The sequence below is a fragment of the Columba livia genome, chromosome 1 (genome assembly GCF_036013475.1).
Source record: "Columba livia isolate bColLiv1 breed racing homer chromosome 1, bColLiv1.pat.W.v2, whole genome shotgun sequence".
NCBI classification, from domain to species: Eukaryota; Metazoa; Chordata; class Aves; order Columbiformes; family Columbidae; genus Columba; species Columba livia.
Window position 1 is genome coordinate 63,015,654 of NC_088602.1, and position 15,280 is coordinate 63,030,933.

The 15,280-nt window shown below is 39.9% G+C and overlaps 1 protein-coding gene across 7 annotated transcripts in view; it reads left to right on the top strand.

Moving 5' to 3' along the window:
• ARHGEF7 (Rho guanine nucleotide exchange factor 7) overlaps positions 1 to 15,280 on the top strand; it is a 130,914-nt gene that overhangs the window by 50,591 nt on the left and 65,043 nt on the right. For 5 of the 7 annotated variants that reach the window (XM_065058717.1, XM_065058706.1, XM_065058735.1 and 2 more), the window contains exons 3-5: positions 3,607 to 3,691; positions 8,278 to 8,408; positions 10,879 to 11,080. In XM_065058717.1, the coding sequence (XP_064914789.1) occupies positions 3,607 to 3,691; positions 8,278 to 8,408; positions 10,879 to 11,080 (418 nt within the window). Of the gene's footprint in view, positions 1 to 1,547; positions 1,620 to 3,606; positions 3,692 to 8,277; positions 8,409 to 10,878; positions 11,081 to 15,280 lie in introns of those variants that run through there. The other 2 variants (XM_065058741.1, XM_065058726.1) reach the window with 1 other exon arrangement.

A 15,280-nucleotide genomic window follows, 5' to 3' on the forward strand; every position in this document is an offset into this window, starting at 1 on the left:
AGTAAGTTAAGATTGGTAGAAGTGTGTGTCTGGAAGCTTGTCTGAACCAGCCCCAATTTTTTTCCTCTCCCTGGTTAAAGACCTTGCCTTATCAGGAGAAACACCTTATTTTTAAATCTGTTTCCTCCATAACTGCCATCTGACTTAATGGGCTAGAATGGGGCAGTAAAATAGTATAAAGGATGCCTGAGGCCTTGGAACTGATTTGAATAAAAGAGTGCTGCTGCATGCTTCCTGTGTGCCTTAGTCTGCTCTCGCTGCATATATGCTCAACGTTATTTTCTGATTTTCTCTTCACTAATTTCTCAGTTAATGTTTTTCCAATTTCAGTAGGTACTGGTTGTTGCAGGGATATGAGGGATGAAATTGCTATATTAGTTTTATTTCCTTATTACTATTAGGTCATAAACACCATTTGATCAGAAGTCTCCATCCACTCAAGGTTAATGTTTTAGATGACTTAAAATGACCTGAATGTATTACTGTAACCACTGGAATGTGATGGAGTTTAAACAGATGCATGCAGGGGTCAGTCTTGTTTTAAAACAAGAGGATGGATTTGGTGGTTGAACAACAAATATGTGGATGAAATGCATCTCTAAGGCATTTCATTTGGTGTTTAAGAAATGTAGAAAAATAAGTATGGTTCATATGAAATGAATGAAAAAACTTGCTAATTAATAGGCTTTAATACAATTACAAATGTGGAATGACCATCCAATGTACACCTTGCTATAGGGGATTTGCTGCCATTGGTACTCAACCATGTTATTTAACAATTCATTAATGACCTGGAAGGGTTCATAGCATTGTTATCAATAGAGTTTGCATCCAATTGAAAACCTAAGGGTAAAAAATGACAGGGTAGTTATGGAAAGCCGGGCTTGTATATAGGGACTTGGTGGGGGCTATGGAAAGGGAAGCCAGAATCTGTGGGTCAGGGCATGCAATCAGTGGGGCTTTGGAGTGTCCTGTGACCAAAAGGGCCAGGGTGCTCTTGGGTGTATGTGTAGTGCTATAGATCACGTAAGACCCCTTGTTACTGGACAGTTTGGTCTGGTCTGCTTCTGGAATACAGCATCTGCCTGGTATATGGATGTGTCCTCGCGGTATTGATGTCGGATGTTGAAATCCAGGAGAGAAGAATGTGAGGGAGATGCTGAAAGAACAGTAAGATCATAAGAGGCATATGGGGATGAGCCTCCTAAGATGGAATTTTTATCTTGGTAGGTTAGATTATTCTTAAACATTTGTTAAATTGGGGAAAAAGAGTCTCTCTGAAGGGTGTCATGCCGCCCTCCCCCTCTATCAAATGCTACTAATGAACATACTGACCATAAATGGTTTCCTGTCGGAATTGCTTTTTCTAAAATCGCAAGGAAGCAAACGTTTCTCGTATCCTCCCATTGTGTTATTTCCCGTGGAGTGGCAGACTGGATGCATGTCCTGGATACAGGCTTTTTTTATGGCACTATAGGTGTTGGGATGGTCCAATCAAATCATTCCTGGTATCCCCTATAGTGTCCGTGTAGCAGGAAATGAGGCTTCCTTGCATCCTGTTGTTCTCCAGTTAGCCTGACTTTGGAGGGCGATTTGCTCTGGCAGAATCCAGAATGAAGGTGAGCTTAAGGGGAATTTAGGATTCTGTTTATAGTTTTCATTTGCTTGTTTGAAAGGTACCACAATAAGCATATAGCTAGCAATGAAAATTTTACACTCCTGATGCTTCCTTATTCCATAACGGGGCTTTTTTGTTGTTGTTGTTTGGTTGCTTTTTTTTCCTCCCCAATTTGAGCAGTGGTTAAGCTATCTCCAGTCTGGTTTTGCTTTTATGTATCCTGCTGTCACCTTATTGCTATCTTTTATCTCTTATAAATTATGCTGTTAATAAAACGTAACGTATCTTTAGTCTGTGTCAAATCGAGTAACTTCTTATTTGCTTAATGTCTTTTATTGTGTACATAGTTTTTAAATATTTCCTCATGTTTCAGGAAGAACCCTACAAAATACACATCTGGGCAATTCCCTGGTTCCTCTCCTTACTCTTTACAATTTCAAATAAATAGAAGTAGTTATTTAAATTTTCTGTACTCCAGTGTAACTTGGTGAAGTACTTATGTGACTTAAGCAAGTGATAACTGCTTGTAATATATTAGTGTTTGTTTGAATTTTGTATCAGTTTTGTGGCATTGCTCTTCTGAGCTGTTTACGAGCTACCTGAGCTTGAGGGATGTGCAGCCAAGGTGCAGCTGCTGCTCACTGGGACCAGAGATGACCCTCAGTCTGAGGGGAAAAAATGTGGATGTCAAAATATGCAAGTACCTTAGATATTGTAAATGCTTTGGAAGATTTTCAGTTTTCCCTTACTGAATAACATTGTCATTAAATGTTTCCCAAATCTGCTGTGCCTTTGGCAGTATATCACATAACTGGTCACAACTCTTGGTTCTTTCATGAAAAGTTTCACTTCTTTTGGGTTTAACTAGTGTTTCTTTGTCCCTTTCTCTCTTCTCACCTGGGAATGTGTTGGGGGGGGTGGTGGTGTTTTGTTCTGTTTTTTTTCCCCTGCTCCTGCCTCTGAAGGCTGATTTCTGGGGTACAGACTTTCCGATAGTGCCTGTGGGATGTGTCTTTTATCAAAAGAATAAACAGGTTTTTGTTGACTTTTTAGGTAAAAGCTGCTACGCTGCAGAAAACTGAATCTCTTTCTGTTTCTTAAATCAGTTGGAACAACTGCAATAGTTGTCTTTTATTGTCCTCCTTCTATTCTTGCACAAGGGAATACTGCGACTCCTTTCAACCTATGCAGAGTCTATTGTGAGAGCTGTTTTCATGAGGCTTTGGACAAGTGTTTCCATTACCTCAGGCAAATATTATGGGTCTCTTTCTTTAATCTCCTCTTTCCCCCATGAAAATCCAGATGTTTAATGTCATCACCCAGAGCCTGAAAGTCACTGGAGTGTTTTCTACACGATAGTTTGAGGTTTGGATCTCTTTCCCACAGTTCAAAAAATAAAATAACCCTCAGCCATCTAACCTACCCAGCAACTTCACTCTTCGTAAAATTTATGCATTTTCAGGAACGTTGCTTTCCTCTGTCTTGTAGAATGAAGACATAGCATGCACATTGTTGTAGTACTTTTAAATAAACTATTTCTAGTAATTTTGAAAATGTTTTGTGAACTATCGGGTACAGTGCCTGTGAACTGCTACCAAAAAAGAAGAGTATGCCAGTAGTACTGGTACCCAGTAACTTTTTGAGCCAAACTGCCTAAGGAAAGCTGCTCTCTTTTGATAACGTGTTTTATTCAACTTTCCTGTAACTTAAATAACACTTGGTGTTCTTCGTATGTTCTTCATTTTTTTTTCTCAAATGGAGCTGTTTCTGTATTCTCTATTTAAAAATGAGTTGTTTTTTGGTTGTTTTTGTTTTTTAAGGGGGAGGGGGAAAAACTCCAGAGTTTTTTACTGGTCTGTGACAGCCGCTGAAAGTCTGACACGTTGGTCAGGCCAATAGCTTCTGCAGTCATGGTTTACGTGATAGCACAGAAATGCTTAGTTTAAAGGCTTGTTTTTGCAACTTATTGTATGTTCTTTTGTTTTCAGACTTTTGATGCAAATGACCTGTATCAGGGACAGAATTTCAGCAAAGTTCTCAGCTCTCTTGTGGCTTTAAATAAGGTGACTGCAGGTAAGTAGGCTCTTCTCTGTCCTGGTGCTTAGTTACCTTACTTTCAACTTGCATCAATGTGTATTTATACCTGTTGCTATAATGACAAAAAAATGAACATGCACAGTGTTTCAGAAGAGCTTATTTGTTGTAGTTTGTTGTTAGGATTTTGGCAGTGGCTTCTCTGGGTTCTCTTGTCTCTTCTTAAAGAAGGGTGCTTTGCAGTAGAGCTAAGGCTGAGCCTTTAAGCTGACAAGAATTCTTAGAAAAAGGCTCCACTTTTTGTTTTTTTTTCCCCCCTTTCCTCAGTGTGAAGAACTAAAAGTTGACTTTTGCCCCACCATCATTTTCCATGTTTGAACACTTTTGTCAATGTTTTTATTGTTCCTGTGTCCCCCCCCATTCTCCACTACCATCCTTTCTTGACAGTAAGAAGATGATGGCCAACATCTCTGATCCCTTAATCCACATGTGTTTCATTTAGTTAGTAGCTAGAAATCACAAACTATCTACCTCAAGTTCTTTGGGGGGAAGAGAGAGCTGTAGAAATAGCGCACAGGTGAGAGGTGTCTGTGATTTGTTGTAGGGCAAGGCTGTACTGCATGCTGTCACCTGGGCCTTGGGAGAGTGAAGAAACATTAACATTGGTGGCTCTTTTTGCTGCTGTATGGTGGGATTTTACATTGTCAGCAGCAAGTTCCAATAGTGGTCATCAGGTTGGAGTCTGGTGTGAGAAGTTATTAAAAAATAGACCGTGCTTGTAAGTTTTTATGTGAGGAGGAAAAGGAAGCTGATGGAAAATTTCAGTGGTGAATCATTGTAATTTTGTTAAATAGTAATATGGTAACTAGCTTGTCACTTTTCTAATACTCCTCTGGTCCATTACAACAGGGATTTCTTTTTTTTTGGTGGATTTTTTTTCTCCTTTTATCAGAAAACACCCTGTAGGAGTGAGCTTTACAACCAAATACTTAGTTCTAGTGAATGGGCATGGGGTAACACCATGGATGACTTTGGTGCTACTTATACAAGTTGAAGATCCTGCCTTTCATCCTAACTGCAAGTACAAATGTAAATTGTTTCAGTACATCTTTAAAGCTTACTGTAGGCTGACTATAGCTGTGTTAAAAGGGGAAAAAAAAAGTGTGGCTGTTTGGTCCAGATGTCAGTAGATTAATACCCACATCAAGCCACAATTGTAGTTGGCCTCAGAAAGGACACAAGCTGATCCCTTTCACGGAGGGAGTGGTGGTGGCATGGAAACCAAAAATCAAAACCAGATGCGAACTGTGGTGTTGCCTCATTGCTAGGAACAAGCAGAATTACCTGTTATTAATAAATATTCCTGACCAACTGTTCTTCCAAACAATTTTCTTTAAATGGGTGGCTGTGTAGGAGGCATTTGGGCTCTATCTCCATACACTAGGACTGGGAGATAGCTTTCAGATCCCCATCTGCTTCTGCAAGAATTTCAGGTATACATGTGTTATTCTGAGATGGGTCTTACTGCAGTGGAAGGAGTGTGAGTAATGAGTTTGAGAACTGGCAAAAGGCTCGTATGGATAGAAACTCTAACAAATTCTTTAAATTCAGAAGGGATAGAATCAAGGTACCAGTTGCTATTTGTAGACAGGTAAGAAGAGAGGAACTGGGATAGGGAAGCTGAGATAATGGTGGAGAAGGAGAAAGGCTGTTACAAACCCTGGAAATCTTTGGATGAATGGATGTGTGAAGCTTCTGTGAAATCTACCAAATTAATATTTGTTAAACATGCGTGTTGAGCTTTTAGCAGCAGAGCTGAATTATTTTCTCACAATGACCCCATTGAGAAATTCATTGAACATGTTTATTTGGTATTTTAGTGGAAACTTTAATGGACACATGGGGTCTGCAAACCATTTAAGTCTATAAAAAGTTCAAATTAATTTTAAAGTATTCAGATATTGGTAAAAATACTTGCAATTTGCATGTGGTTTGTTTGTAAGAATTTTCCTTCTTTTTATCTCAGACACATGCAGTTTCTAATTCAAGCCTCAAAAAGGGCACTTGTGTTGTATCTTAGCTCTGCTGTTGTGAACTGGGAAACTTTGGGAATCAGGCCCTGCTAAAAGAATTTCTAGGTAGGTTTTTTTAGGGTTGTCCAGAGGCTGGAACACACTGCCATGAATAAACCTGATCCTGCTTTTCCTGGTGAACTGTGTCAAGGTATAATGCTGGATTATGTGATGCATCTGTTCTTCTACTCAACTGCAGATAGGAAACATGGACATGGAGATGCTTTAGGATACTTATAACCCTTAAGTTCTATTAGTTACTGATGGTTATGGCAACTTTATAGTTTTTGGGTGAATTAGAATTAACCGTGATCTAATCCTGTTTCTCTCCCTGCAGTCTGTGAAAACAAAGATGTACGCTCTTTCTGTAATCGGACAGTAATCATCAGTGTTCATACAATGGCCTTCAAGTACTTTTACAAAAGCAGGTTCACCAAGCATGAGGTCTTTTGTGACTTCAGTGTGTACTGATACTGTCCATACAAAATATGCAACTTAATATGGATCGTTCTAATGTTGCACTACTTGAGAGTCTATAGGTTTTTTTGAAGGATGGCAAGGACTTGTTTAAAAAAGATGCACTCAAGGAAGTTTTTTGCTCAGTCTCTGAAGACTTGGAACAGAATTGAGACAATTAAATTAAACAGTATTCCCTGAAAATAAAACAAAGTTTTAGAACAAATATGAGGCCTTGGTACTTATTTTTAAAATGTTTTTAAGCTTCAATGATTGTTTGCTGCTATCCTTTGTCAACCCTTCCGTGCTCATTGTCCATCTAAAACCCCTGTTCTCCTCCTGTGTCTTGGCTGCTGTTAGGTGCCATGCCGAAGTTGAAAATCTTTCCAGTTAAGATGAATCAAGTTGTCCCTTCAGGTTTGACATGGAACACCACAAAATGCTTTGTTCACTAGTCTCATAGAACTGCACCTGTTTGTGTATTTCCCTTGGACCAAAAATAACTTGGATTTGCATAATCATGGTCTGCTTTAGTCTGACCGTGACTAGTAGGAGACTGCAGTTGTGTGTGTGTACCCCTTATGTGGGGGTCAAGTGTTGGAGGCAAAACAAATTCCTGGGAAAGTGAATAACAGGGGCATAAAAATCAGGGGAGCAGTTGGGTTAGTCTAGTAAAAATGTCTAAGTTTGGGACAGAAAATACTGCATTGCCTTCAGGGCTCCTGGAAGCTCAGATGCTCACTGAATGATATTCCTGCATGTGGGAAAATGTGAGGAAAAGGAATGACTTGCCATACTCATGCAAAATAGAGTGTGAGGAAGATGTGCCGAGAAGATTCACGTTGGACTTTAGGATAAGGTTCCTCCCCCAGGGGGTGGTGGAGCACTGGAACAGGCTCCCCAGGGAGGTGTCACGGCCCCAAGCCTGACAGTGTTCAAGAAGAGACTGGACAGCACCCTCAGACACATGGTGTGAACTGTGGGGTTGTCCTGTGCAGGGACAGGAGTTGGACTCGATGATCCCTGTGGGTCTTTTTCAACTTGGGACATTCTGTGATTCTATGAAAACAGCAAATTTTGTCTGCTATTAACATGTCACCGTGCAAGGGCCCTGGGAGCACCACCTGCGAGGGCTGCAACCAGCAGCACCCTGTCCCATCACACCATAACTCTGGGGAGGCCATGCGTGGCCAGCACCGACCATGGCCCTTAGGAGCCAATTTGGGTGCAGCCCAGCACAGACCTGCTGTAACTCGCTAATCTGCACCAGGACGTCCCACCCACAGGTGGGCTGACACCCCATCCCCAGGGAGGCGCCTCACATCTGGGGCTGCCCAGGTACCCCTGCTGCCCCTCTCCTGGCTGGAGTGGTGGGATGAACCCTGCCCGGCTGCCCCGTTGGTGACTCCAGGACCACAGGGACCCCAGCAGCATGCCGACAGCACGTAACGCTGCACTTCAGGTGAACATCCCACAAATGGGTGTGCTTCTCAGAGCAGAGGCAAAGGAAAGAGGGAAGAGGTTTTGGGGGGGTGTTGTTTTTTTGAGCAAGCAGCTTTCTTCCTTTCTACTCCTCCTATCCCTCCCCCTCCCTCCAAAGAAGAAGAAGAAATAGCTTAGTTGGCAAAAAGGGATGAGACAAAGGAACGTAGGAAAAAAGACAGTGGAAGGAATGCTTTAATTGAGAAGGAGATGGGGGGTGGGGGGGGAGTGGAGAGAGAGCTAAGAAACAGATGTGGCTGGCTTTACTTCAAGCAAGTTCTATGCATTCAAAATTCTTGGCCACTATCTAAAGTGATGCTGCTTAATTACCTTCAAATAGACTGGTAGTGAGTAGGAATGGAGAAATACAACCCTAACCTTTCTCTTCCTAAACAGCTCAAATTGTTTCCCTGTCTGTGTGGGGAAGAAACTGCTAGCGTCTCAGGATTTCAGATCATTTATTACTACAATTTTTTAAAAAAATCTTGAGTTATTGAGCAATTTACAGATACATCAAATCTGCTTTAAGCATGTGAGTTTTGCAGAAGTAAGCAGAAGCTTTATGCAGATTTCTCACATTTTAATACTTTTTTTTTTTCTTTTTCCCTCCCACAGACATAGGGCTGGGCAGCGACTCTGTATGTGCTCGTCCCTCATCTCATCGGATAAAATCTTTTGATTCTCTGGGATCGCAGTCTTTACACAGTAGAACTTCAAAACTCTTTCAGGGACAGTATCGGAGTTTGGTAAGTTCTCGAAGAAATGAAACATGCTGTGCTGTGATTTTTTTTTTATTTTTTTTTTTCCCTTTTGACAAGATTTATGAGAAAACAATAGTATTGCAAAGTAACTGTTTCTTCTCTTTCACCTCTGTATTTTAAGCCTGTGACATTCTATTTTTGCAGCTTTTCTTGTGAAGTTCCAAAATACATGCAGCTTTCTGTGAACTTCCCACTATTCTTTTTCCTCACCACTCCATGCTATATATACATATGCAGCATTTTTCTGGGCTTGCTTTTTCAAACGCAAAAATCACATTTTCTCTGTGTCTGTGAGTTTGGGGATGATGGTTGAAGGATATTCAAACCTCAGCAAAGGTGATACTTTTAATGTTGGCAGTGTCAGTAATTATTCCTGTTTTCTGTTACGTTTCAAGATAAATCCTTCAGCTAGCCTTCAGGTAACTAAATGGTGTGGGCAGTTGTTTTACAGTTAAGCCAAAATCAGGTTGGGGAACTGTATTGAAGCTGTGCTGAAAGGTACTTTTAGTGACTAAAAGGTTTGTGAGGACGGTTCATATCCCTACTGTGAGCCACTTTTTCCATGCTTGAAGGAGGCTGTTTTGAACTGTGTGATGATTGTGATGTGAAACTTAAACACAGTGCTCTGCTTAAGCTTTCTTAGGTGTGGTTTATGTTTTCTCTGGTAGCAGAGCCCTTGCAAGTTCTTGCCCTGGGCTGCTAATTCCAGCTCCCACTCTGCGGTTCACCACCCACTCGGTTTTGCTGATGCAACTATTTGTGGGACTGGCTGTTAGCTGGATTACTGAAGTAAACAGAGTTTTAAGTATTTCTATCACTTTGAGCTGGGCAGCTCTGCGGGAAGTTGCGAAGGGGCAGAGAAGTGCAAGGAGGGAAAGAGAGCTAGTGGCCAGACCTGGGAAATACTAAGCTTGGTTTTGCTGCTGTAGATGATCAGTGTGGAACTGTTCTCGCCAAATTTGTACTGTTTCCTCTACTGGAGACCCTTCCTGTCAGAGTGAAGAGACTGTTACTGATGTCACTGTGCAGTGTTGCTGCTTATTTTGTGTCTTTTTACTGTTTACCAAGGCAAAACTTGTATTGAGCAGCCATAGCAGGTGAAAGCTCATTATGTACAAGCAGAGTGCTCAGGCAGACAAACTTGTTTGAAAATGGTCAGATCTAATTGTCGAACATTGTGTCTTTCAGCATCTTGGGGCTTTCTTCATGTTTTCAAAGTTGTGCTTGCCCTCATTTTCCTCCAGTTAGTCACTAGAAGTCTCATTATTGAGTTGTGATAAAATAAGGTGATTGCTGTGGTTAGGAATTAAGCTGACATGTTCTATGATCTCAGTGACATTATGTAATACATCTTTTAACAGTCTCAACTATATAGACAACATGTATGTGAAATTCTGCTACCTGGAGAGCTGACTGGGATTGCTCACAGAGTCATTTCCTCGCTAAGTTACTTTTTTAGTAATAGAGGTATTTATCCTTTATGATAGAGAGAGACATGATTTATGGTCCTGCTCTATCAGCTCCAATGCAATGGATTATTTGGGTCATTTAAAACTGTGCAATTATTTAGTGGTTTTTTTAGCATAAAAGTTTGTCCCAACTCTTGTGAAAATGGTTATGTGATGCAGATATTAAAAATGGACATCCAAGAACAAAATGAAGAATTTGAATAGGAAAGACTTCTTAAAAGTAGCTATTAACATTTAGTTGCTACAATAGAGTGGTAATCTGCCTTCACATCTGTGATAGGGGATGAGTGTAGATAGATATATATACATGGACAGCTGGAAGTCTGACATTGCAGACTTGCAGCTTTGCTGACCTCGAGGAAAACGATTTGTGAGTACTTATTCAAGGTAAACTGCATAACTGTGTTGTAGGTTTTGTGGAAGAGCATTGTCCTTCTCTGTTGGCAGGCCATGGAGACTTGCACATTCAAGTGTGGAACCTTCCAACCTGATCTGTTACAGGAGGGAAAAAAAAAGTTTAAGCTGCAAACTATTTATATCCACAGTTAAATTAAATCCACTCAGTTCTGCCTTCTTCGCAGTCTGAAAAGTTTTAGAAACAAAACTAAACAAACCAACTCTCTAATATAAAGCTGTTTTTTCTTTGTAGGTGCCAAAGGCAGTTCCAATTTATACTATATATATAAAATAGAATTTGAGTTTTTGGGGGGAGTAAGACTTATTCTAATTTTAGCTCTGTTAACCCCTTCTGATTTGAAAGAGCTACAATAAGACAATATGCTCCCTGGACTGATACAAATCCATAGATTAAAAATGACAGAAAAGGGAAAATAATCCCCTACAAAAGCTTACAGTAAAAACGTGTGGGGAGTGTTGTGTGTGGAGGAGAGGCTATTTCCATTTTACGGATACTTCTGTTTTGTTCTTGAATTAATTGTTTATATCTCTAATGTGATCTTTTTGTTCTTTGTATTCTCACTTCCTAGGACATGACAGATAACAGCAACCATCAGTTGGTGGTGAGAGCAAAATTTAATTTTCAGCAGACAAATGAAGATGAACTTTCTTTTTCAAAAGGAGATGTTATTCACGTTACAAGAGTGGAAGAAGGAGGCTGGTGGGAAGGAACTCTAAATGGCAAAACAGGGTGGTTTCCAAGTAACTACGTACGAGAAATAAAATCAAATGGTGAGTTTTGAAGGAGAGCGTATTTGCACAAATTCTTGCTTTGGGTAGAGGTTGACAGTTGGTTGATTCATTACAAATCGTAATGCTTTTTGTTTAAGCTTGTCTGTATTTACTGAACTTCATTCACAGCAATGATTGCTCAGAAACTCATACTCCCCCACCCCACCTTGCTATATAGAATGCTCTAAGACTTGAATTAAGAGTAAACATGCAGAACACTCCTGCATTCTGCTTGCTTTTCTGTCTGTCCTGTCATGGTTGTGCTGCTCTGACTTCCTTGGTCCTAATTCCTAGAATGCTGGATTCTGGCTCTGGTGCCAACATACTTTGAATTGGTGCTCTGGGTTTGCATAGTGAGAGATTTCCTACAAATCTCTTGAAAAACAACAAAACCAAACTAAAACAATCCTCCCCAACCCAACCGAGAAACTACACCAAAAAATCTCTAAACATGTCCCATTACTTAGCAGCAAACAACTGCAGGAAAAATCCCCAACTCTACCCAATATACTAAGTTAGAGGCAGTTTTTGAAAGATAATGTATTTGTGTGTTTTTTTTTCTTTATTGTTCATGTGCCTTCAACTTTTCTTCATACAGGCTTTACTAAATAAATAAAATACTAAATAAATAAAATAAATAAAAAAATACTAAATAAAATAAATAAAACTCAAGTTTTATTTTTAACTTCATACAGGGAAAGCGCCTTCTGTAAATGTCATCTTCGTGACTGAATGCTAGAACTAACATTGCTTTTTAATCCACTAGAACCTTGATGTGGGTGACTTTTTAATTTATTTCCTGTCTCTGCTTACTTCCAGAGATTAGTGATAAACCTGGTAGGATAAAACTAGCCAGGGACACTCTGAGAGGCTTGACCACTCTTTCCCTTGTCACAGCTTCAGTGGCAATGTTGTCTAGGCTGTGTTAAAATCATTGGCATTACCTTTGTTTTTTTTTTTAGGCAGCCACAGAGATGTATGATTGCAAAGTGAAGTTGTGAGGGTAAAATTGCATTTCTAAGCATGTTCTTTCTCCTCCAATTACGTTCTCTTCCCCCCTCCTCCCCCCCCCCCCCCCCTTCTTTTTCTATCTACAGTCTATTTTTGCAGACTACTAGAATCTCAGATCTGTAACTTCGTCTTTATTTTCAACTAGATCCTCTTAGGCATAGTCACAATGTAAGAATTAACTTTATGTTCTTCAGACATCTCTCAGATGCAGCTTATCCTGAAAAGCAACTCCTGAAGCCTGTTTTTTCTCATCTGTAGTGTTGTGGCAGTCTCTTTCAGTCACGGTGGCTGTCCTATCCCATTGTTATTAATCTAAAACATTGCTGCAGAGGTCTTCTTTGGATTTCATCAGTTTCGATCTCTTCCAGCTCCTGAGACTGGAACCTGGGTCAGCAGTTACACTCCAGAATGGAAGTAGCTTTTAACAGTGAACATGTGAGAACCAGGAGTTACCAGCAACTAAAATTAAGGTTGTTCTTCCATTTTAAGAATAATTCACTTTGAGTGAACTAACTCCCCTAAATAAGAAAACCAACAAGCTGTGGGGCTGAGATTGGTACCAAGTGCTGTTTGATTCACGCCAGTCCTCACAACCCCATCTGCTTCCTGGAGGCTGAGATGAGCTGCTTCCAGTTCCTGCCTTAAAATTCACTTACCATCAGAAAAGTTTTCTGCTGAGCTCTTCTTTCCCCCCTTGCTGTATGGGAGTGTTCCCTGTGCTACAAGGACTTGTTTCTTGTGGCTTCTGTGAGACTTCTTGGGTTCTTGGAGCACTCGCTCATACGCTCAGGTGCTTCTTTGGAAGGGAGTGTGTGCCTGCACTTTTCTCTTTCTCAGCAAGTTGAGGCCACTGCTTTGTTTTCTGTTCATTTACAAAGTTAAAATGACCTGTAGCTCTCTCCATTCTCCTCTTGAAGATGGTTACTGTGTTTGGTTGGCCCTTTCCAGTGCTTGATGGAACTTCACTTGTCCTCTGTGGTTTCAAACATGGATATAGCTAGGTCTCTTACTGACAAATGAGCACAGCAGGTACTGTTTAATTTATCCAAATACTACTCTTAACCTGCTTTTACGCCTTTCTGGTATGTGTTTGACTTACCTAAAGTTGACCTTTTTATAATGAGGATGGAGGCGTGGTAGAAGGAAGTGTGACATACTAAGAGCTGCTTGATGTTTGTTAGTAACTTTTCTTAAGTTGCAGATTGGCTTCCCTCTGATGTATGTATGCTATGGAATGTTTTGTTGCTACTGGCTTTTTGTCTGTGTTCATTGAATTTCAACTGGTGACCTGAATTTTTCTGGTTACATTTGCTTCTTTTTGTATGTTTGAGGTCACTGTAGTAGTTGTGACATTTGATCATGTCAGTTTGCATCTACTTTTCCTGTTCTTCCTTTGAGATGCCAGATTTTTAAGGGACTTGTCATTCTCATAAGCTTTTTCCCCTTACATTGTCACTAGTGGAAATCCTTTTTTTACCTGTATTTTTAAGTTTACTTATTTCTTACTTTAAGTTCATTATTCTTACTTTGCTACTGTCTCTTTTTCTCCCATTTCTTAGTTGCTTCCATGGAATTTGTTACCAACATTTTTATTCTCAACTGATTTCTGCTTTGTGGGTATTGTTGGAGGTGCTAGAGAGGACTTTTCTATCATTCTTCTCCCTTCTGTATCAAAGTGCATGGCCACTGCATCCTGAGGTTGGACCTCCTTTGTTCTGCTGTCCCTGTTGAAACAAGAATTTAGTGCCATTTAGCACAGAGCTCTGAAGTTACATGGATGGCTCTGGTGGGTGTTCATGAGAAGTTTCATCTAGGTTATACACATGGGTTGATAATCTCTGTTGCACTCCCGTGCCCCTGTTCTTTTTGCTAGTCTTCATTAAACTGGCTTACATTTCTTGAGTTGATAGTGTTTCACTGCCCATTTTTCTTGGATTCCTGGCAACTATATGTACCCCACTTTAATATTTTCCTAATTCAAAAATATTTTAAGTGCCCTCATGCTTTAAACATGAGGCTGAAACAAGAAAGTGCTTTTTTTTTCCTGATGTATTTTAAAACAAATTAGTAGAACTTGCTTTCTTGCAAGCTCAAATTCAAAATGTGTTTTCTGTCAGTGTCACAATGAATTTATTAAAAAAAAGAAAAGAAAATACTTGCTTTTGATTAAGGTCTCTTTATGAACAAAATGTTCATCCTGGACACCTAATCGGTTTTCAGAATAGTGTGTAAAATGTTCTGTCATTGGCAGTATGACTCCACCTTTCTTCACTCAAATGTGGCTGAAAAATACTACAGCTAGTTAGAAATTCTGTACAGGCAACACTGTTTGTTATCATTTTTGATGATGCATTATTTGGAGAGCTCCTGGGAATGGTGGGTTTGATTAAATAAATCCCTTCAATCTGCTGGAACCTGACTTCAGCAAACTGGGTAACAGAAGAAAGGAAAATAGTTCTTTATGCATGTGTGTTTTAATTCTCACAAAATTCCTTGGCATTAGATGTTTTGATAAATGGATTTTTGTTCTAAATTAAAGTCCTCTAATGTCAGATAACTGTAGATTTGTAATCTTAGCTTGTACAGATGCTTTGAAGTTAGATAGTCAAGGAAAGGAATAAATAGCTGCTCATCAATGGGAGCTGCCTTTACTCACGTTGCTTTCTTAAAGACTTTGGAAGAAAAGTAAACTACATTACATATATTGCACGAGCACAGCATGTTGCATTATAAAGTATCTCAGAGCAGCTAAAGCATGGCAAAGCTGTGCTTACGTTTACTACCTTGTAACTTGTTTGCTAAGCTACTCCAGAATGATTAGTGTTCGCACAGATTGCTAATACATGTATGAGGTGAGCTGTGAATTGGTTGTAGGACAGATACTAAGACTATTGAGCAAGGCACAGCCTTTAGTTTCCTTAGGCCAGACAATGACTCTGTGTTTTGGGAGAAGGAAATTTGGCTGAGTGTGTTTTCATTCCTGCTGCCCCACCAAGGGGAAAAGGAGGATTAGTTTGAAATTCTGGTGCTTGTGATAAAACTTGCCATTAAAAAATGGAGTAGTTCATTTTCAGGTATATGCCAACACTGTAAGGATCAAAAGGATGGTCCATTTCTCTTTCCCTCCTTCCCTGCATGCGTGTTTTCATTTCCCTTTTTAAACCCTGTAACATCTTGCCTTTTTTTTTT